Here is a 23,856-nt window from a genome sequence, read left to right as displayed (position 1 = left end):
GAGTTTTAAAAAAAAAGATCAAGATGCAATAGCTTCAAATTCTTATGGTTAAGCAGTTTGGTTCCGTCTGACACCTTCTGACCGATTCGCATTTAACTTTAAAGCGGGCAAGTCAACTTGGGAATCATTGAAATCTGCAGTGCAGAGGAAGGCCACTTGACCCAACAAGTCTGCACCAACAATAACCCCACCCAGGCACAGTCCTATCCCGTAGCCCCACATATTTACCCTCCTGACACCCTGTCGTTAAGGAGCATGGCCAATCAACTTAACCCGCACATCTTCGGAGTGCTGGAGGAAACTGGAGCACCCGGAGGAAACCCACGCAGACACGGGAAGAACATGCAAACCCCACAAAGACAGAGTCACCCGAGGCTGGAATTGAACCCGGGTCCCTGGTGCTGGGAGATAACAGTGCTAACCATTACGGTGACCCATGGCCAAGATAGAAAATTGGAGGTTAAAACATAGCAGAGATCATAGAGCTGCGACCGCCCTCTGAAAATTTAACGTAATTGAGAATTGTTCAAGAGACATTTGCTGAATTTGATTCTGTCGCAATATTTGAAAGAACACAAAATTGATTATAATCAATTTATGGTGACACATATAACAAGTCAGCTGGCATTTGAAGTAATTGTTGCTTGGAATACTAACTACATATTAAAAATACCAACTAAGCTTTATTTCTTTCATTTCAGCATTTAGGCAGCTGCCACTACAGTGATATCAAAAACGTGCATCACAGGGCAAGGTTGTAGAATGGGCCGGAGCGAAAATAACATGCGCACAAGCAAACCTTGACTCTCATTTCTGACCAAGGCTGCAATTGCCATGGCTAGGGAGACCTGGTAAGAAGTCTCACAACACCAGATTAAAGTCCAACCTCTGGGAGACTTCTTACTGTGTTTACCCCAGCCCCGTGCATCTCCGCATCAGGGAGACCTGCACAGATAGTAAACCAAAAATTAGATACAATCAGTCAGCATGTCCTAATCTGGTACTGCTGCCCCTCAATTAGCTGGTATTCATCAGCTAGAGGTTGTTTGCAGCTTCTGTAACAGCACCACAGTCAAAACTATTTACGGTTCAAAGTAGTCGTCCTCGGCAGCTGTATTTTGAATGAAGAACAGTACAGCTCAGGAACGTGCCCAACAGCCCTCCAAACCTGTGCCGATCATGATGCCTGCCCGAATTAAAACAGTATGTACTTTGGCAGTCCATATCCTTCCAGTCTCATCCTATTCATGTATTTGCTATGTCCCATAAATGCTGCTATTGTATCTGCTTCTACTACCTCTCCAGGCAGCACATTCCAGGCATTCACCACCCTCTTTAAAAAAAAACTTGCCTCGCACATCTCATCTAAACTTTTCCCCACGCACCTTAAATCTATGTCCAGTTGTACTTGACCTTTTTACCCTAGGAAAGAGCATCTGACTATCTACTCTGACCCTGCCACTCAATCTTGAAAACCTTTATCACATCAACCCCTCAGAAGGGAATCTTTTAAAAAGGTGCTATTACAATGATAAAACTACTGCCTTTTTGAACGTCAAAGTGTAGGTTTCATAGATCTTTTCACTGTTGCATAAGGTGCTGAAATGCTTCTCTGGGACATTATCCAGTGATATTTAACATAGGCATTACTAAACATCATCCATCTACTTTGTAGATTTTTTTTCTTCTCTCTTCAGCAATCAAAAACAAATTCTAAGACTGGAAATTCCTGATGATTAAATTGATACTTCCAAAAAGATAGAAACTGGTGTTTATAAGACCATAAGACATAGGAGCAGAATTAAGCCACTCGGCCCATTGAATCTGCTCCGCCATTTAACCATAGCTGATACTATTCTCACCCCCCATTCTCCTGCCTTTTCCCCATAACTCCTGATCCCCTTATCAATCAAGAACCTATCCATCTGCGTCTTAAAGACACTCAAAGGCCTGGCCTCCACATTCTTCTGTGGCAGAGTTCCACACATTCACCTTCTCTGGCTGAAGAAATGTTTCCTTATCTCAGTTTTAGAAGATCATCCCTTTAGCCTGAGGTTGTACCCTCTGGTTCTATTTATCCTACCAATGGAAACATCCTCTCCACATTATATTTTACATTTCAAAGTAATTTATCGAGTGTGCCAGGTCATGAGAGATATGGCACTGACTTTAAACAGGGAAAGCAATTGCACCTATTGAGCACTAGTCCAGAACTCAGGAGGCCTCAAAAGAACTTTACTGCTAAATTAAGTACTTGCTGTTGTAATGGAGGGGACACAGCAGCCAGCTGGCAAGACAGCAGGCTTCTATAAGGGGAGGCAATGGCCTAGTGGTATTATTGCGACACTATTAATCCAGAAACTCAACTAATGTTCTGGGTTCGAATGCCGCCAGGGCAGATGGTAAAATTTGAATTCAACAAAAAAAAAAATCAGGAATTAAGAATCTACTGATGGCCATGAAACAACTGTCGATTGTTGGAAAATCCCATTAGGTTCATCAATGTCCTTTAGGGAAGGAAATCTGCCATCCTTACCTGGTCTGGCCTACATGTGACTCCAGAGCCACAGCTGCCCTCTGAAGTGGCCTAACAATGCACTCAGTTTAAGGCAACTAAGAATAGGCAATAAATGCCAGCCAGCCAGCGACACCCATGTCCCATGAATGAATAAAACAAGGAAAGAAAAAACAGAGGTAAATGACAGGATCATCTTTCAAGTTGACGTTGGCAGGTGTTGGCCAGGACATCTTGCAATAGTGCCAATGGATCTTTTACATCCACTCTAGATAAATAGGACTTCAGAGTAACATCTCATCTGAAGGAGAGATAACACCCTCTGTACTGCAGTGTCAGTTTGGATTACATACTCCCTAGAGTGGGTCTGAACTTATGGCACTTTTGCCAAACAAGGAGAGAGTCACCAGGGCACAGGGTGCACTCAAATTAGGCAAATTGGTAGTCATTTTGCAGACAGTAAAATCCCAGTAATCGTAATTAATGACAGTTCTTTTGGACTGCTGATGGAAGGAAAAAACCCCATTTGCTTGAAAAACAAATTTCCTTACTTTTTTCTCCCCCATCTTTGGGCTGGGACACAAGATCCTAAACATCCACCTGAACTACTGGTGCAGGTGGACTTGGTTTAAAATCTCATTTTATAGATGGTTCTACCAGTATGACATCTGATGCAATTTATGTGCTTACGCCCAGGAGTGAGGTTAACTACACTTTGCCAACTCCTTTGGCACGATGGCACAGTGGTTAGCACTGCTGCCTCACAGCACCAGGGACCCAGGTTCGATTCCCAGCTTAGGTCACTGCCCGTGTGGAGTTTGCACATTCTCCCCGTGTCTGCGTGGTTTCCTCCAGGTGCAGCGGCCATGCTAAATTCTCCCTCAGTGTACCCAAATAGGTGCCAGAGTGTGGTGACTAGGGGAACTTCATAGTAACCTCACTGCAACATGAATGTAAGCCTATTTGTGACTAGTAAGAAAACTTTACTTTTCTGTACAAAGCGAAAGAACGTCTTGGCAAAATGCCAAAGTGTGTTTGCGCAGTGGAAAATTTGTTTGGAGTCAGGGGGTTGAGAATTCAAGTTCTTTTCCAGTGATCTGAGCACAAGGTTTCGACTGGCATGTCAAATCAGAACTGAGGAAGTGTTGCTTTGTTAGAAATGATGTGGAATTGCCAGTGTTGGACTGGGGTAGGCACAGTAAGTAGTCTCACAACACCAGGTTAAAGTCCAGCAGGTTTATTTGGTTGCATGATGGTGATGCTGTCCTTTGGGTAGATGTAAGCAGCTCCACAGCACATCTGAACAGCAGTGAAAATCCTCCCACTTTAGTTCCTAACCAACATTATTATTTCAATTACTTCAGGTAAGTCACTGTGTAGTGCAGGAAACTAATGATACCAAACTAACTCATTGAATAGAAAGTACTTGGGACCCACTGATATCTTGTAAGAAAACCAAGTGTTTTCCTTCAGCATTATCTTAAGGAAAAGAGTCAAGATGAATCCTGATAGTGTTACTCATGCCTTAAACGTGAGTCATGCACACTTACAATCGCTATCCGGCTTCCTTGGTTTGGTAGGAACTTTGGGATCGTCAAAATCCAACTCTAGAGAATAAACACAAAAAGGGTGATATAATACAAATAAAAGCTACTACAACGAGGAAACATCTGCAACCTGAAACAGTGGTCATTAAGAACCCACAGTACAGGCAAACTTGGTGTGATGCCAGATGCAAAACCATTCCCTGTAATTAGCTTTAAATGCCCTTAGCCTGTGAGAGTCAGGGGAAGGAAACAGGGCTCCCACTTTTAAAACCTATTGAGTAACCCTTGCTGGAAAGGATTGGAACAATATAGGCTGGGGTGTCCTCAAGGAGAAATAGCATTTAAAATTATTGTTCTAATACGAGGTCAGGCTGTATTCATTGCCTGCCCTTTAATTACTTCTGCGAGGGCAACATGGTGGCACAGTGGTTAGTGCTGCTGCCTCAATGCCAGGGACTCGGGTTCAATTGCAGCCTCTGTTTATGCAGACGCTGTATGTTTTCCCCACGTCTGCATGGGTTTCCTCCCACATGCCAACGTTGTGCTGGTTAGGTGTACTGGCCATCCTAAATTGCCCCTTAGTGTCAGGGGGATTAGCAGGGGTTACAGGAGTAGGACCTGGGTGGGATGGCTGTCAGTGTGGGCTCGATGGGCCGAATGGCCACTTTCTGCACTGGAGGGGAATTCTATGATGTTTAATTGTAGGTATAACAGCAGAATGGAGAATGTGTTTTTATTCTTTGAACCATAAGGAAATCAAGGGAGGAGAAGAAGAGGAGTTGGGTGGATAATCATATGATTTCACGAAATGGCGAAGCAGGCTTGAGAAATGGTCTGGTATAATTTTGCTCCTGTTATGTTTTTGGCGATGTTGCCTTGGTTTAACCACAAGCATGGAGGCTGCCCTGCTCAACAAACTCAACTGATGTTTCAGAAGCTGAGTTGATCGAGGAATTCACCACAGTACAATTTCAGTTTTCCAAAAGCCTTTGTCAGGTTCCACATGAGACTTGTCAAGTTTTTTTTTAAAATGAACACAGGATAGAAAATGAGTCTTCATAACAAGTAGCAGCAAAAGAGTTTTGGAGAAGGTCTACCAGTCTAATAGCTGGAACGGGTTGGGTTGTCTAATGAAGAAAGGTAGGACAAACTAGGCTTGTAACTGCTAGAGTTTAGAAGAGCAGGAGGCAACATGCAAGATCCTGAGGGTACCTGACAGCGTAGATGTGGAAAGGATGTTTCCCTTTGTGGAAGAATTGCAAACTTGGGATCGGCACGTTGGCAGAGCGTTCAGCACTGTAGACTCACAGCGCCAGAGACCCGGGTTCGATTCCCAGCTTGGGTCACCGTCTGTGTGGCGTCTCCGTGCGCACGTAGCTTTCCTCTGGGTGCTTTGGTTTTCTCCCACAGCCCAGAAGACGAGCTGGTTAGGTGGAGTGACCATGCGAAATTCTCCCTCAGTGCACCCAAACAGGTGGCGGAGTGTGGCAACCAGGGGATTTTCACAGTAACTTCATTGCAGTGTGAACATAAGCCTACTTGTGACACTAATAAATAAACTTTAACCTTAAGCTACTGTTTAAAAATAAGCAGTTGCCTAGTTGAGACAGATTCGAGGAAAAATATTTTCACTCAGAGGGCTCCCAAGTCTTGAGCTCCCTCCCTGAAAAAGGTGCCGGAAGTGGAGTTGTTGAATGCTTTTAAGGCAGAGGTGGATAGATTTTTGGTCAGCAGGGGGGATGATAGATTATCAAAAGGAGTGGGACACAAATTTGGAGGTCACTGCCAGCAGCCATGATCTTATTAAACGGCGGAAGCGGCTCAAGGAGCTGAAAGACCTGCTCCTCGTTCATGCGATTTAACAGCAAACCACAACCCCTTCCAAGGGATGTGCAATGCAACAGAGTGGAGGTGGTGGGGTGGATGGGGGATTTACATGGGAGTATGGCACGGCAGGGATTGATGCTTGGACCTAAATTTTCCAGGGACAGAAAGCAGTTGTTACCTGGTACAACACTGAAAAAAGGGAACAAAGCAATGCTAGGAGATAAGGTTTCAATACACATGCAAGTGGATGGAAAATAGGTTACAAAACCTTTAATACAAAACGTGTCACACGCTGGTTGAAAAATAAGCAGCATTGAATCGAATTGTTAACTCTAAATAGTTCTACAATTAATACAATATAGCATTAGCACCAACAGGTACACAGCAAGCAAAGACTATATTATCCAACAGCTAATTAATGGTTCAAATTCCCTTCATATAAGCAATTTTACTTTATGTATTGAAAATGATACTTCCTCAAGAATAGGCTATGTTCGGTTTGGTCTAAATCTAACACTAAAGGCAAAATGTTCAGAACCATCATGTGAAGAATAATACTTCCAATCAAATTATTACTGCACAAAAAAAAAACTCACCAACATCGGGAAGTAAGGGATCGGCAGCTGTAAAGAAAAATAATATTTAATTAGAATACATTTGAATACATGAATAGGGCGTGAAGGGAAGGCTACAAACTCCTTAAGTGCATACGATTTTAGTTTAGGCAGGCATCATGATCGGTGCAGGTTTGGGATGGGGGGGGGGGGGGGGATGGGTGCCAAAAGGCCTGTACCCGTGCTGTACTGTTCTTTGTTCTTAGAACATTGTGTAACTCTTAAGTTTATCTGCAGAAAATAGTGAGGGAATCTATATTTGTTTTTAAATTTATATGTTCCTGAGGTTGACTTCCCCCCGTCCCCCTCCCCCACCACCTCAAAATGGAAACTGATCAGGTCGCAGGGAGGCAGAACGGGTAAAACACAAAAAAAACTTCCCAGTGAAAGAAATCAGGAACAAGTCACGGTTGGAAAATTGAAACTGAAACCTTGGCGAGCGAGAGAGATAATGAAAAGGACACAGATACAGGTCAGTCCAAACTGTGCAGCAGTAATTGTTGAGCCAAAAATAGTTTATCATATACTGTGTAATTTATAGTTTATATCTGTGATGTCCTATGTTAGGGGTTGTGCATTTTAACAGAAGATGTGGTTTGCACACGTCGATTCAAACTGCCACACAAGTTTTATTGAAAGAGCTGCTATAAAACTGAAAATAAAGCAGCAGCCTCTGCAACACCCTAATGACATCACCACCAAACAGCAGCTCATAAAGCAACCCTTTTAAAAATATAACAATATTCAACCACAATTTGTCTTTTAATTAATGTTTAACTCTGGCTAATTCCAGATGTTACAGCACCAGACCAATAATGTCAAGTTTTAGATAGAATCAAGATTTTCGAATAGTAAAAGTTCTTGGGTTTTAAACTGTGGAGCCTTACTGGTTCATTCCTTCAGAAAATAACTGGGATTTCTTATTTCTACCATTGAAAACATTCCTAGTGGTCTCTAATAATATTGGAACGATACAGTATTGCAACTTCTGCATGAATAGGTTTGGAAAACATTGCAAATGGGGAGAAGGCAAGGAAAGAACAGAAGGATTTGCATCCGGGTAATATTTCATTTATTCGCTAATACTTCCAAGCATCTCCAAAACAGAAGAAAAGGAAATGGCACACTGAATACAGAGCGCCAACAATCCCATTTTATTCCAACATTGGGATAAGGCTAACTAACATTTCAAGTAAAGTGTAAAAAAAAGTTAATGTAGGCCCTCCAACAGCTTGTTGCAATATTGATGCTAACAAAGCATTCTCAATTTTGCATTACTTACTTTCAACGAGAGCAAATATTTGGAGCTAAAAAGTGACCCTAGTGTGTCTCAAGCGAAGGCAGGAAAATGTAATACCAGCTTTAGTTCTGACCACTAATTGCTATCGAGTAGTCCCTCTGCAAGGTATCTGATGCGGATAGCATTGCATTGATAGAACCCTATATTTATATTGAACCTAATCGTAGCTCTCAAAACAGTTTATAAATAACCGCGCATTTCATTCAAAATGCAGTGGAACTTCAGTAGGCAAACGGGCCAGTCATTTTCTTTCCAGCAAGTTCCCACAAACAGAGCCAAGAATTGAAAAAAGCCACTCAAGCAGTTTCTTGATGACCAAAGAGGAGAGTGTTAAACAGTTTGCAAGAACATCGTTCAATTCTTCAAATACCATTAAGGGAGTCTTAACATATGGGCAGCAGCATGGTAGCAGTGGTCAGCACTGCTGCCTCAGTGCCAGGGATCCGGGTTCAATTCCCGACTTGGATCACCATCTGTGCTGAGTCTGTTCTGTCAGTGTCTCCGTGGGTTTCCTCCGGGTGTTCCAGTATCCTCCCACGGTCTGAAAGACATGACAGTTCGGTGCATTCACCATGCTAAATTCTGACCGAGTGTACCAGAGATGCTGGAGTGTGGCGACTAGGGGGTTTTCACAGTAGCTTCATTGCAGTGTTAATTCAAGCCTACTTGTGACACTAATAAATAAACTTTAAACTGTCTGAACCACTGCAACAAGAAAACAAGGATTTTTTGATTTGTGAAAGTCATCCTACATAGCATTCTCAGAATGTAGCGCAAATCCAGAACCCTCTGACCTGGGGGCAACAATATTACCTCTGTACCATGACATACTGGATAGCCATAAAGAAGTCTCAAGGAACCTTGTAATGCATCTTGTAGCTGCTACATGGCCACCACTGCTTGTTGGTAGTGGAGGGATTGACTGAAATTGTGTGGAAGGGATAGCAATCAGACGGTTGGTTTTGAGCTTTGAGTGTTGTTGGAGCTGTATTCATCCAGGCAAGGAGGAGTGCATCCCATCACACTCCTGACTTCTGCTTTGTAGTTGGTGGACAGGCCTTAGGGACTTAGGATATGAATTACTTGCTGCAGGATTCCTAACCTTTGAGCTGCTCTGGTAGTCACAGTAGGTATACGGTTAGTCTTGTTTAATTGCTGGTCAATAGTAGTCCCCAGGATGTTAATAGTGGGGGTTCAGCAATGGGAATGGCATTGAATGTCAAGCAATGATTTGGACCACTGTACAAGGCTAAATTCAATGCCAGTACAGGTTTTTGACAAATGATCTAATGCTGTGCATTCAGTAACATTTGAGCCACACAAGTGCCAGGCAATGACCATGTCCAAAAAAGAAATCTAACCAGAGTTAGAATTCTTGAGACAAGCTCACAATAACCCCGTATATGTAAAAGGACTGGTAGTAAATTGGTGCCCGTAACCTTTGGTTTAATAAAAAGCACAAATGGGACCAAGTGATTGTGCAGTACAGCAAGTCTTTCCATAGGTCTATCGGATAGTCCCTACAAGCAATCTCTTCCTGCGAAACAGCGCAAAATCTTCAAAGGCATTTCAATTTGAAAAGATACTACACAAATTAATGTATTAAATCATGAACTCACTATCTAGGTCATTAACAAAATTATTCATCAGTGCATACCTGGGGCGGAGGTTTTAGGAACATCTTCACCTAAAGCATCACCAAGGTCAAAACCGTCATCCCCTGAAAGACAAAACAGAAGTGTTGATGTTATCCAACTTCAACTTATTACCTGCACGAGGTAGTAATTCCTACCACATCACCCACCCAACCTCAAAACGCCACAACTGCTCCAAGTCCTGACACTGAGCTCACAAGCTGCAGACCTTTCTGGAAATCACCCTCAAGACAGGAATGGCCTCTGTTGACGTATCCTGTGCTTGTGTGTAACACACTGCAGCGTGGCCTACGAGGAGGGATCATAGAACCCTACAGTGCAGAAAGCCGCCCATCGAGTCTGTACCGAACATAATCCCACCCAAGCCCCACCCCCACATCCCTACACATTTTACCCACTAATCCCTCTAACCTACACATCCCTGCACACCAAGGGGGCAATTTCTTAGCATGGCCAATCAACCTAACCCCGCACATCTTTGGACTGTGGGAGGAAACCGGAGCATCCGGAGGAAACCCACGCAGACATGAGGAGAACGTGCAAACTCCACACAGACAGTGACCCGAGCCAGGAATTGAACCCAAGACCCTGGAGCTGTGCAGCAGCAGTGCTAACCACTGTGCTACCGTGCCGCCCATTGAGTCGAATGGGTCTGTATTATTTGGGGTTTAGAAGAACCAAAGGAGATCTCACTGAAGCTGGCAAGATTCTGGGACTGTTTGACAGAATCAATGTCCAGGAGCTGCTTCCCCTAGCTGACAAGTCTCAAATAAGTGGTCAAAATCTAAATGAAGATAAAAAGGAGAAATATCTTCACTCAGAGGGCTGGGAATCTTTGAAATTCTTTATCCCTGAAGATTCTCAGTTGTTGCTTCAACAAACTTGTATGCTGAAGGCTGAGATGTCCGCCCATTTGGTAGAAAGTGGAAAGGAGTGATATGAGGCAATAAAAGATTCCATTAATGCTAAAGCAGTTTGCAACATATCAGAGAGGACCCTGTTCAGATAATGTAAAATTCACATTTTCCAGGGTAAAAACAAAATCAGAATTCTATTGAATTCAGATGCTCGGAACTGGTGTCAAAGAGCTCCTCCGTGACATTTTACTAGTCAGCGACTTTCCCAACTTTAGAAACCATCCTGTGTTTCATCAAAAGCATCCCCATGTTGTTTGGAATGGAATTGGAAATCAACCTAGCATCAATTTTACTAGGTAGAATCACAGAACCCTACAGTGCAGAAAGAGGCCCTTCGGCCCATCAGGCCTGCACCGAACACAATCCCACCCTGGCCCTATCCCCATATCCATACATATAAGGACATAAGAAATAGGAGCAGGAGTAGGCCATCTAACCCTTCGCGCCTGCCCCGCCATTCAACAAGATCATGGCTGATCTGAAGTGGATCAGTTCCACTTTCCCGCTTTCTCCCCATAACCCTTAATTCCCCGGTCTATCAGAAACCTATCTACCCATGACTTAAATACATTCAGCGAGGTAGCCTCCATCACTTCAATGGGCAGAGAATTCCAGAGATTCACCACCCTTTGAATGAAGAAGTTCCTCCTCAACTCTGATCTAAACTGCAGCCCCCCCCCCACCTTATTTTGAGGCTGTGCCCTCTAGTTCTGCTATCCTTTCTAAGCAGGAAGAATCTCTCTACCTCTACTCTATCTAGCCCCTTCATTATCTTGTAAGTCTCTATAAGATCCCCCCTTAGCCATCTAAACTCTAACGAGTACAGAGCCAGTCTGTTCAATCTCTCTTCACAGGCTAACCCCCTCATCTCCAGTATCAGCCTGGTGAACCTTCTCTGTACTCCCTCCAAGGCCAATATATCCTTTCGCAAATGTGGTGACTAAATCTGCACACAGTACTCCAGTTGCGGCCTCACCAGCGCTCTGTACAGTTGCAGCAAGACCTCCCTACTTTTATATTCTATCCCCCTCGCTATAAAGGCCAATATTCCATTTCGCTTTCTTGATCACCTGCTGCACCTGCAGACTGAGTTTTTGCAATTCGTACACAAGGACCCCAGGTCCCTCTGCACAGTAGCATGCTGCAGCTTTTCACCCTTTACATAGTATTCCTTCCTACTATTATTTCGACCAGTGGATAACCTCACATTTGCTAACGTTATACTCCATCTGCCAGGTCCTCGCCCACTCACTCAGCCTATCCGGATCTCTCTGCAGACTTTCCGCGCCTTCCACGCAATTTGCTTTTCCACCCATCTTCGTGTCATCAGCAAATTTTGTTACCCTACACTCAGCCCCCTCCTCCAGATCGTCTATGTATATGGTAACATACCTACTAATCCTTCTAACTTACGCATCCCTAGACACTAAGGAGCAATTTCTTAGCATGGCCAAATCAACCTAACCCGCACATCTTTGGACCATGGGAGGAAACCCATGCAGACACGAGGAGAACGTGCAAACGCCACACAGACAGTGGCCCGAGCCGGGAATCGAACCCAGGACTCTGGAACCGTGAAGCAGCAGTGCTAACCACTGTGCTACCGTGCTGCCCAAAGATATTGAAGAACTTTCTCACTTACATGTATCACAATTCTATTTGATGTTATAACTGGACAGGAAGATACCAGAATGGAACCTTGGCTCAAGAGACCCTAACCTTTCCTTTATTTTTAATGAAACATGGAGGAACAGGGTCACAGAACCACTAATTAGTTTTAGCAAGGAAAAAAAACATGTATTAAACATAAGAAATTGGATTATGATGCAATACTACTTTGCTCTCCCCTCTTAGATTTGACAAACACAGATTTTATGATCAACATGGATTACAAAGTACACCTTAAGGGCACCATGGTCTCATTAACACAAAGTCCTTTCAAGCACACAAGATGACTGTGGTCAAATTCCTCTCTGAACCCAAATTAGTGTCTGCGGATTATTCCTCAGAATCCACCCCCCTCCCACCAGCTGACTGTCACACAAGTTTTTCCTAAACTCCACTCCATTGACACATGCATTACAATCTTCTCTCACAATAAATGGCTTTTTCCTTTCCACTTTGCATTCCAAAATCCAGTCCAGGTTTTCCAAATGACATTTCTAAAAGCTTCCATCCATTTTTAACAGTGAATCCAGTCCAGAATTTTCACCACCTCCCTTCAGGATTTCTTTATCTTAACTACTGTACAAACCGCTTTAACTAGACGCTTTAACTAGACACTATTGCTTTAACTCTCGATTCCCAGACTCTTATTAAAACGCCCTCTAAAGTCTGCTGTCTCATTCTAAATTTGTTTGCTGCAATTGTACCTAAAACTCAGAACCCTTGGTGTAATCTACCTTGAATTCTTCTGAACAATACCTTGGTCTCTGTTCTCTTAAATTCAGTTTTCTTCAGAAATTCTCACTTTTCCCAATTCTCTGGTTATCTGGACAGTAACTTGTACTGTAGAAAGCCTGCCTCTTCTGGCAGAGTTGAGAAATGTTGGCACCCCAATGTTCTGTCTCCAACTGTAATATCATAGAACTCTGACAGTACAGGAGATGGCCATTCAGCCCATCGAGTATGTACTGACCATATCCCACCTAGGCCCTATTTCCATAACCCCACACATTTACCCTGCTAATCCCCTTGACACTAGGGACAATTTAGCATGGCTAATCAACCTAACCAGCACATCTTTGAACTGTGGGAAGAAACCAGAGAACCCAGAGGAAACCCACACAGACACAGGGAGAAAGTGCAAACTCCACACAGACAGTGACCCGAGGCCAGAATTGAACCTGGCTCCCTGGCATTGAGAGGCAGCAGTGCTAACCACTGTGCTGCCCTAAATATATCCAGCTGAAACTTAAAGCGCTATTTTACCTTACAAGGGCCTCCAGTAGCGAAGTAAGCCCCCACATGATTACATCTTTTATTTATTCTTCACTCTGTAATCCAAGTGCTGTTACAACAGTTGGCACTTCCAGCCCCCAACACATACAAACAACACCTTTGTTCTTTTATCCTAGCAGGCAAAGAAATATGAAATTAAATCCACTTAAAACCATACCTTTTTTTAATGTTGACCTATACATATATAAATCCTCGAAAACTTTATTTTGTTAACATGTCACCCAGTTGTGACAATAGCTGAAGACTGCCAGTTTGTGCATGTACACCAACAATGCTGAGCTCTATTTCATCACCACTTCTCTCCACTCTGTTACTAAATTATCAGACCGCTTGCCTGACATCCAATGCTGGACGAACAGAAATTTCTTCCACTTAAAATAGGTGGCAGAGCAAAGAAATATCCGGGGCTTCCATGACACCATGTGGGTGTCACTGTGGTTAGCACCGCTGCCTCACAGCACCAGGTGCCTGTGTTCCATTCCTGGCTTGGGCCACTGCTATGAGGAGTTTGCACGTTCTCCCTGTGCCTGCGTGGGTTTCCTCTGGTTTTCCCCCCCACCACCAGTCAGAAAGACATGCTGGTTAGGTGCACTGGCCATGCTAAACTCTCCCTCAGTGTACTCAAACAGGCACCGGAGTGTGGCAACTAGAGGATTTTCACAGTAACTTCATTGCAGTGTTAACGTAAACCTACTTGAGACTAGTAAATAAACTTTAACTCAGTTTTCCACCAATGACTTAACCCCTCTTCCTCGCAATCTTGAGACTGAGTGGAGCTTCCGACCACAAACATGCCATCACCAAGATCATCAATTTTCACCTCCAGTGTCATCTGGTTCAGCTCATTTGTTCTGAAACCCTCATCCACGTCTTTTCATTCAACCCATAAAGCGGGATTTACCTGCCGCACTCGCCCCGAGACCGGGTGCTGCGGTTTCCTCCCACAGTCCAAAGACGTGCAAGGTAGGATTGGCTGTTACAATGGCTGCTCCATTGCCCCTTAACGTCAGGGGGATTAGCAGGGTAAATACGTGGGGTTATGGGGATAGGACCTGGGCGGGATTGTCCTCGATGCTGGCTCAAAGGCCTCTGTTCGCACTGTAGGGATTTCATGATCCCTCCAAAGTATCTGCACCACTTTGGTCTCTGAACCTCCCCAGTTGTAAATCTTAACCCTCTCATCTTCTTACTTTCAGAGGAACATTAAAAAAAAACTTAACACTTTGCCTTGGCTTCAGTCATCTGTCTTAAAATCTCCTAATGTGGCTCAGTGCTAGATTTTATTATTTTGTGCGTGAAGTGCCCAGGATGTTTCATTACAGGTTCTAAGTAAAACTAAATATTGTTGCCTTATCAGCTAATTATTCCATACAGGTGAATGATGTTTGTTTTACTGAGAGAAAATGTAAACATGGTTGCTTTATACAAGAATACAAACAGAGCGGGCTCTCCTAGATCAAGTCTCAGATTGCAGCAGTGTTTATATCTGTTGAGCTCCTGGCCTGTCTCCGGGGATGGATGCAAGCTATCATTATTCAGATCACAAATTATACACTGCCATCATGATATGTTACCCCACCAATCTTCAGGTCCTTAAAATCCCATTTGAAAGCTAGGAGAACTGTATCTACGGGAGTGTAACCCACAGTGAAACACTGTTCCCAAAGTAAAACTGGAACACAGATTGGGTACGAAATGAAATGCCAAAAAATAAAGGCCAATCGCTTTGAAGAGGCTGCACTTCAAGCACTGCAGCATACTTAAATAAGGGCAGGTTGGTACAGATTAAGCCCCGTGCCTCATTACTATGGCATGGCATGAATTCCTCGTTGCTAAAAAACAATGACTCACAACATATGACTTCTCACAAAACTGCACAGTTAGAAAAGCATACTGCAGCAGGGGAGGCAATGATCTGGTGGTATTATCGCTAGACTATTAATCCAGGATCTCAGCTAATATTCTGGGGACCCGGGTTCAAATCCTGCCACGGCAGGTGGTGAAATCAAAAAAAAAATCTGGAATTAAGAATCTACTGATGGACAAAAAAAAAACCATTGTCCATTATTGCAAAAGCCCACCTGGTTCATTAATGTCCTTTAGGGAAGGAGATCTGCCATCTTTAGCTGGTATGGCCAACATGTGACTCCAGAGCCACATCAATGTGGTTGACTCAACTGCCCTCAGGTAACTAGGGATGGGTAATAAATGTTGGCCACTCAGCAATGTCCACGTCACATGGATTAATTTAAATAGCTCTTAAATATCGATATCTCGATACTTCCTCTTATACAGAGCACATTGGCATTAGTGTGGTTGGCCCAGTTTCACAGTGCAATTTTTCATTAGCCGCAAGTACCTTCCAGAAGATAGTATAATTTTAGTTTATTCATTCATGGGCATCACTAGCTAGGTTGGCACTCACCCCTAACTGCCTTCATGAACTGCTGCAGTCTATGTGGTGTCAATACATCCACAGTGCTGCTGGGGATGGAGTTGCAGGATTTTGACACAATGACAATGAAGGAATGGTGATATGGTTCCAAGTCAGTATAGTGTGCGGCTTGGATGGGAACTTCCAGGTGGCAGTGTTCCCATGCATCTGCCACCCTTCTTTGAGGTGGCGTAGGTGACGGCTTTAGAAATTACTGCAACTAGCAGCCTTGGTAAGTTACTGCAGTGCATCTTGTAGATGGTGCAAATGGCTGGTACAGTGCAGTGATAATGGCAGCAGTGAATGCGAAGGCGGTGGATGGGGTCCCAATCAAGTGGATTGCTTTGTTCTGGATGGTGTCGAGCTTCTGAGGGTTGTTGGAATTCCCTGGGTTTGGTAAACGGAGGCTCAGAAAAACTAAAGTTGACAACAAGGGGAATTGTAAAATCTTGTTATCGGGATCAGGATTTTGGAGCTAAAATACAATCTGAAGTCTCCTATTGCTCAGTAGCAAAAAAGTATGCAAATGTGACTTGGGGAGAGGATGATCCTTCCAGTGTATAGGAAGTGAAGAGTCAGTAATTGAGAACTGCTGATGATGTGAATGATTTCTCTCCATACAGGGATAAGCCAGCTTTACCTAGTAACTATTCACAATGTGTTGGAAAAATCATTGTTGTAGAGTTGCACCCCCAGCCCCCCATTCCCAAAGTATTTGTTCAACAAGAAGTTGGAGTATATTTAAAGCAGAGATAGAGAGGCTCGTGATTGGTAAGGGGATCAAAGGTTACAGCGTAAAAGGCAGGAGAACAGGGTCGAGAAACACGACAGCTATTTCTTTCCCCAATGTCCTTTAGGGAAGGAAATCTGCCATCCTTGCCTGGTCTGGCCTACACCTGACTCCAGAGCCACAGCAATGTGGTTGGCTCTCAACTGCCCTGTCAGACAACTAGGGATGGGCAGTAAGTGCTGGCTAGCCCCAATACCCATGTTCCAAGAATGAATAAAAAAAGCCATGATCAAATGGCAGAGCAGACTTGACGGGCCACATGATCTAATTCTGTTCCCACATCTTATGGTCTTATTTCTAGCACTGGTTACACTTTCATCCTCACTAAGAAATTAGCACTGGCCCCATTACCATCCATCACCAATAAGTACATTCTACTCGCACAGAGCAAAAGCAAAATGGTTTTCTAATCTCTATTCATTAGATTGGTGCAAAACTGAATTTTGGTCTCCTTACTTGAGACAAGATATACTGGCACTGGGGGTTGGTGGTGGTGTGCAGAGGAGATTCACCAAGTTGATTCTGGAATGGAAAGGATTGGCTTATGAAAAGCCACACAGTAGACTGGGGCTACATTCATTGGAATTCAGAAGAATGAGGGGAGATCTCATAGAAACATAAGATTATGAAGGGAATAGATAAGATAGAAGCAGGGAAGTTGTTTCCACTGGCGGGTGAAACTAGAACAAGGGGCATGGCCTCAAAATAAGAGAGAGCAGATTTAGGACTGAGTTGAGAAGGAACTTCATCACACAAAGGGTTGTGAATCTGTGGAATTCCCTGCCCAGTGAAGCAGTTGAATATTTTTAAGGCAAGGATAGATAGATTTTTGAACAGTAAAGGAATTAAGGGTTATGGCGAGTGGGCGGGTAAGTGGAGCTGAGTCCATGAAAAGATCACCCATGATCTCATTGAATGGCGGAGCAGGCTCAAGGGGCCAGATGGCCCACTCCTGCTCTTAATTCTTATGCTCAAAGTTGTTGACTTTTGTTGTATCCAACTTCCTTTAGAGTGTCTTTTTAAGAAAATATACACACACAGCAGCATTTTTACCTGCAATGAAAGATATGGACACCTCTGCAGTATTTAGGAGGAGTTGCTGGCAGGTTCTAGTGGCAAAATGGCGTAGCGCTAAACCAATGAAAAGGACATGTTTTTCTCTACCTTTCCCCAAACATCTCCTCCTGACAACAGTCAGATTCAGTGCACCCAAAGACGTTGTGCCTGTGAACACAATGTTGATTAAGCCTTCGTAGGACAGAGATATCACCTCCTCACTTTTGAAGTCTAAGCCCTTGTAAAGATCAACATTCCGTTAGAGTTTTTAATTAACTTCCTGTACCAATTCACTAGCCTTTAGTGAAGACTGACCTCAACTCACTTCCATAGCAACATGAGATGTCCTTCCCCAAGGTGCTGTTACAGCAACTGGAAACTGAGGGCAGGATTTTACAGGACATACCACCACAAAGGTTTTCAGGTGGAGGGCTGATATAATGACCACCTCGGAGATCTTTCCATCAGCCTCCTGCTCGGCCTAATCCTGTCTGCAATTTTTGTTTTTAAAAAAAACAGGGTGCCAGCGAGACCTCAAGTGGCCCAATTAATGGTCTCTTGAGGACCACTTCCCATCCCTGCCTCAATATTGAGGTTGACAGGCTGAGCTCAGGATTTGGGGAATTGTGGCAGGTTACCTACATTTCTGGCCACCCCAATCCTGCCACCCAGCATTCCAGGTGCCCCCTCCAGTACTTAGCCTTGCCATCCGGACCCTCTGATCCCATAACTTCCTTACACTCCACTCCCAGGCCAATTTGTCCTGTGTGAAATGTCAGATTTATCTGGTCCTGTGGGCTCCAGCACTCAGACAGTTGGGACCAGCTGCAGTTCCAGCAGCAGTTGCTGAATTCACTTTGCTGGGAAGAAAAATCCAGTCAGAGTTAAGCTCATGAATAATATGACGATAAGGAGCAGAATTAGGCTGTTCAACCCATCGAGTCTACTCTGCCATTCAATCATGGCTGAGAAGTTTCTCAACCACATTCATCCATCTTTTCCCCATATCCTGTGATCCTCTTACCAATCAAGAACCCATCTGTCTTAAATACACTCAATGCTCAGGCAACTACAGCCTTTTGTGGCTCTGAATTCCATAGATTCACCACCCTCTGGCTGAAGAAATTCTTCCTCTTCTTGGTTCTAAAGGATATTCCTTTTTACTCCGAAGCTGTGCCCTCAGATCCTTGTCTCTCTTACCGATAGAAAGATCTTCCCCACGTCCTCTCTATTCAGACCTTTCAGTATTCTAAGTTTCAATCAGATATGGGAAGAGACCCTGTACCTTGTATTGTCTGATGTTCTAAAGTAATTTTATCTGCACTTTTGTCTTTTGAAGTGACAGTATAACTTTGCACTATTCTAAACTCCACTGAGAACAGACCCAGAGTCCTCAAATGTCAAACAACGTCTCCGGGATCATTCTCCTGATCATAACAGTTGGGTCAAAGGTTTGAGGAATTTGAGGATTTCAGGATTTCTTTTCTATTGCGTAGGGTGGTGGAATTACCCACAATTCCACCTCTTTTCCTTTAAAACCCACAACGAGATTGACTAGGTTAGGACTTTATTCCCTGGAGCGTAGAAGAATGAGGGGAGATTTGATAGGAGGTGTATAAGATTTTGATGGGTATAGATAGAGTGAACGCAAGCAGGCTTTTTCCACTGAAGTTAAGGGAGAAAAAAAACCAGCGGGCATGGGTTAAGGGTGAGAGGAAAGTTTAAAGGGAATACTCGGGGGGGGGGGGGGCTTCTTCACACAGAGAGTGGTGGGGGTGTGGAACGAGCTGCCGGATAAAGTGGTAAATGTGGGGTCACTTTTAACATTTAAAGAAAAACTTGGACAGGTACATGGATGAGAGGGGTGTGGAGGGATATGGTCCAAGTGCAGGTCAGTGGGACTAGGCAAAAAATGGTTCGGCACAGACAAGAAGGGCTAAAAAGCCTGTTTCTGAGCTGTTAATTTTCTATGGTTCTTTGATGCAGAATATAAAGAGGTGACTCAGTGGAAATCTTCAAGTTTGATTGTACGATGCAGAATGTAGTTATAAAAGTCTTTTCAAGGAAGTCCCTACAAACGTTCAATCTGCTCCACCATCTTCCAGTCAGAGAACCCAAGCTGGGAAGGCATTAAAAAGTGAAATCTTACACAGCAGACAACTCCCCTCTGAATGAATCACAGCTTTCAAAACAAGTTACATTCCTGCTACCATTCTCCTAGCTCTGAGTAATTATGACTCAAATTAATTCCCCACCTAATGTGCAGTATTGTTTCATTAAAGCATTATTTATGGATGGAGTCATTCTCTTGCGCGCAAGTTGATACAGCTTTCATGCATATCAAGTTCCCGTACTCACCCGTGTCATTAACACCCAAAGTAGGAGCAGCTGCAGAAAGAGGATAGAAAAAAAATAGGAAGAGCCCATTACTGCAAAAGCAAGCAGTTAACACCAAAACTTTAAGTGCAACAGATATGCAAGAATGCAAATCAGCAGTCACACACAAACACCAAGCATTATTAAAACATTTAAGCAGGAGCAACTGGAGACTTGAATATTTTTTCTTTATTCTTTCTTGGAATGTGGGTGTCGCTAGCTAGGCCAGCATTTGTTGCCCATCACTAATTGTCCTTGAAACCGAATGTCTCGCTAGGCCATCTCAGAGCGCAGTTAACCATATTGCTGTGGCTCTGGAGTCGCACGTAGGCCAGACAGAGTAAGGATGGCAGATTTCCATCCCTAAAAGGACATTCGAGTTTTCCGCCAACGTCATGTAACTTTCCAAATTTTTTGTTTTAATCGTATACAAATTTCACCAATTGACGTGGTGTGATTCGAACCGTGGTCTCCGAGTCTCTGAACTGCAAGTCCGGTCACAATACCACTACGTGACTACTCCAACAAGCTTTCTCTTCTCACCGTGTTAGCTAAAGTTAATTGTTTATTATGGTCATTTTCACAGGTGATCTCACTCACGTGGCCGTTGTTATAGGGAACGTAATTTTAAAAAGAAACCACGAAAGCTGGCAGGTTATTTATCGCAGGCAACCCTTACTCTTACCTGTCACCCACACAAACTACAGAATATCCATTGCCACTCCAGTCAGCCCAGTTAACTTTTATCCAACCACATGATTCAGAAACGTACCTGGTACTGCCAGTGAGCCACTGGGAATGCTATGCCAATGGCATATCTAACTATTGCCAGGCCACCCAACTTGCATGCAGGAGAACTGGCTTCACTTACTGAACACTGAAGAGGTTTATGCAGCAAATGCACATCTGCTCAGGACTTTTAAAACATTTGCACATGTCTTTCGATTAAAACGAAACCAGGTCGGCCCCCCTCAGGAGGATTCAAAAGGCCCCATGACCTACATTCAGAAAAATTGCAGCTGAATTCTCCCAGTTTCCTCGACCAAAAATCATTCAATCCGACATCACTAGATAAAGTCAACCCCTGATGTTTGTGGAACCTTTCCCTAGAATGATAGGACCCTGCATTGCAGGAGGATGGCATTCAAGTTTGCACCAACAATAATCCCACCCAGGTCCTATCCTGGCAACCCCGTTTACCTCATTAATCCCACTAATCTATACATCCCGGGACACTGAGGTGCCAATGCACGTTACTTGCACATCTTTGGACTGTGGCAGGGCGCCAGAGTACCCAGAGGAAACCCACATGGACGCGGGGAGAAACCGCACCTCCACACGGACAGTGACCCAAGCCGGGAGTCGAACCCGGCTCTCCGGAGCTGTGAGGCAGCAGTGCTAACCACTGTGCCACCCACCTTGCAAAGCTGTCTTTGGGGCATCTCAAGATAGTTTGAAGCATGATATAAAATGCAAGTTTGTTACATCCATTTACAGAGCGATACACCATTCATCTGCATAAGAAAGCAAATAAGAATAATGCGACGGGCAATAAAAAGGGCAACATCAGGGCAGGTTAACGATCTCAGAAACACGGCAGCCAGGTTGTACGGTAAATTCCAGCTGCCAAGGCAAGAATTCACGCACACGCACACACAAACACACACGTGGTTAAGCTGAATACAACTGGGCATCAACCACAATGCTGTAGCTCTGGAGTCACATAGGGCCAAACAGATAGTTTTCCCTTAAAATGGGCACAAGTGAACCAATTTTTATTTTTGCATCAATTCAGTCATTGCACGGCATAGCGGATGGCATAGCAACTCTTTACTCCAGATTTATTTAATCAGTCGAGTCTAAATCCCACCAGCTGCTGTGGCGAGACTCGCACTCACATCTTCATACTAATCCAGGTCCCCAACTTATTAGCCCAATAACACGACCGTGCTGCTACTACGAATAGCAATGAAATAAAATGACCAGATTATTCTGATTTAAACAAACCAAAGAACTCATAAGAAATCCTGTTTATAAGAGAATTGCATAGGAGAAGGATCATAGCATCCTTGTAGTGCAGGAGGTGGCCATTTGGCCCATCAAGTCTGCACTGACAAGCCCCATCTCCTGATAGATGGCAAAGAAGAAACAAAACTTAAATGAAAAGTTAGGATAAGATGGAATAAACATGGGGAAGCAGATTTTAACTTCTCTTAAAAGAAAATCAAAAATGATATGCAAATAGGAATTTCACAAAGTAAACAAGAAATTCCATTTTGCAGAAATCTCCACCCAAGTGTCAGTTAAACTAAAAATAGTCTTGCTATCATTGATATCCAATTGAAAACAAATGCATCATTTCTTCTCCAGACTGAATGTGCTCTAGGATTTAAGATGGAAATGATTGCACTAACAATATATTTCATTCATGCGTGCAGTCACATACGCAAAAACTGGTGATAGTAAACTTCCCCAGAAATGTTACTGCCAATCAGAGCGTCGCCAATTCACTAAGGTCATAGGAAAAACAAAATGTAGGAAATAAGATGAAAGCCATAGCAGAGACCTATAACCTTTTTTGTTTGAAAAAATGTACTTTTATTTGTAATGTTCTTTCAGATATTTTACAAAAATTTCAAAGTGGCCAGCGCAGAAAGTGCAATAGTATTCAAATGTGCTACTTGAATCATGGTACACTCTGAGCTGTTCAATACAGTTGTGATGCATGCAATATTTATCAAATATATTCAGCATGACTCCTACAGCCCAAGGCTGATTTGGAGGAAAATGTAACTGGTTTTGATTAGTATGTTTGCGGACGACACAAAGGTTGGTGGATTTGCAGCTAATGATGGGGACCATCAGACGGTACAGCAGGATATAGATCGGTTGGAGACTTGGACAGAGGTGGCAGATGGAGTTTAATCCAAAATGTGAGATCATGCATTTTGGAAAATTTAATAAGGATAGGAAATATACAGTAAGTGACAGAATCCTTAAGAGTATTGACAGACAGAGGGATCAGGTGTACAGGTACACAGGTCACTGCAAGTGGCAATGCAGGTGGAGAAGGTAGTCAGGAAGGCATACGGCATGCCTGCCTTCATTGGCCAGGGTACTGAGTTTAAAAATTGGCAAGTCACGTTGCAGCTTTATACAACCATAGTTGGGCTGCACTTGGAATATAGGGTTCAATTCTGGTTGCAACACTATCAGAAAAATGTGGAGGCTTTGGAGAGGATGCAGAAAAGATTTACCAGGATGTTGCCTGGTTTGGAGGACATTAACCATGAACAGAAGTTGGAGAAACTTGGGTTTGTTCTCACTGGAATGACAGAGGTTGAGGGGCGATCTCATAGAAGTCTACAAGATTATGACAGGCACGGACATGGTAGTGGCTTTTAAGGGGCGTCTTGACAAATATGTGAATAGGATGGGAAGAGAGAAATGGTCCCTGGAAGGGTAGAGAATTTTTGGTTAAGTCAGGCAGCATGGTCAGTGCAGTCTTGGAGAGCCGAAGGGCCTGTTCCCATGCTATAATTTTCTTTGTTCGCTGCCAGAGATTCAGAGTTGCATTAGCATTGAAGGAGCACAGGAGTTTCACTGGTCACAAATTATCAACGGAAAACCAATTCAGTGACTGTGCTCCTTCCAATTTAGACAGGTTAAACTGATTAAGAAAAGGTTCGCCTCCCACTTCCTATAAGCCTCAACTCATCGGAAGTTAATTGCATGTACCCTAATTCACACCAAGTCCTGTTCACCACCATCACCAGCTGACATGTGCTTCAGGTCCACCAATGCCTCAAACTTAAGGGTCAACTTTCTGGTCTCATCAGCTGCGGAAATCGCTGCAGGTGGGAT

At 43.5% G+C, this 23,856-nt stretch overlaps 1 protein-coding gene across 2 annotated transcripts in view; it reads right to left on the bottom strand.

Moving 5' to 3' along the window:
- The window catches only part of LOC145349206 (CD99 antigen-like), a 67,660-nt gene that overhangs the window by 20,984 nt on the left and 22,820 nt on the right, over positions 1 to 23,856 (bottom strand). The window contains exons 2-5 of one of the 2 annotated variants that reach the window (XM_080197659.1): positions 19,975 to 20,004; positions 9,461 to 9,523; positions 6,486 to 6,512; positions 4,066 to 4,122 (exon numbers count right to left, since the gene is read on the bottom strand). In XM_080197659.1, coding sequence (XP_080053785.1) covers positions 4,066 to 4,122; positions 6,486 to 6,512; positions 9,461 to 9,523; positions 19,975 to 20,004 — 177 coding nt within the window. The remainder of the gene's footprint in view (positions 1 to 4,065; positions 4,123 to 6,485; positions 6,513 to 9,460; positions 9,524 to 19,974; positions 20,005 to 23,856) is intronic. The other variant, XM_080197660.1, reaches the window with a different exon arrangement.

Source organism: Carcharhinus amblyrhynchos, chromosome 10 (assembly GCF_965287045.1).
Source record: "Carcharhinus amblyrhynchos chromosome 10, sCarAmb.v2.hapA, whole genome shotgun sequence".
In the NCBI taxonomy this organism is placed as follows: Eukaryota; Metazoa; Chordata; class Chondrichthyes; order Carcharhiniformes; family Carcharhinidae; genus Carcharhinus; species Carcharhinus amblyrhynchos.
This window is presented reverse-complemented; position numbering and strand designations above follow the sequence as displayed.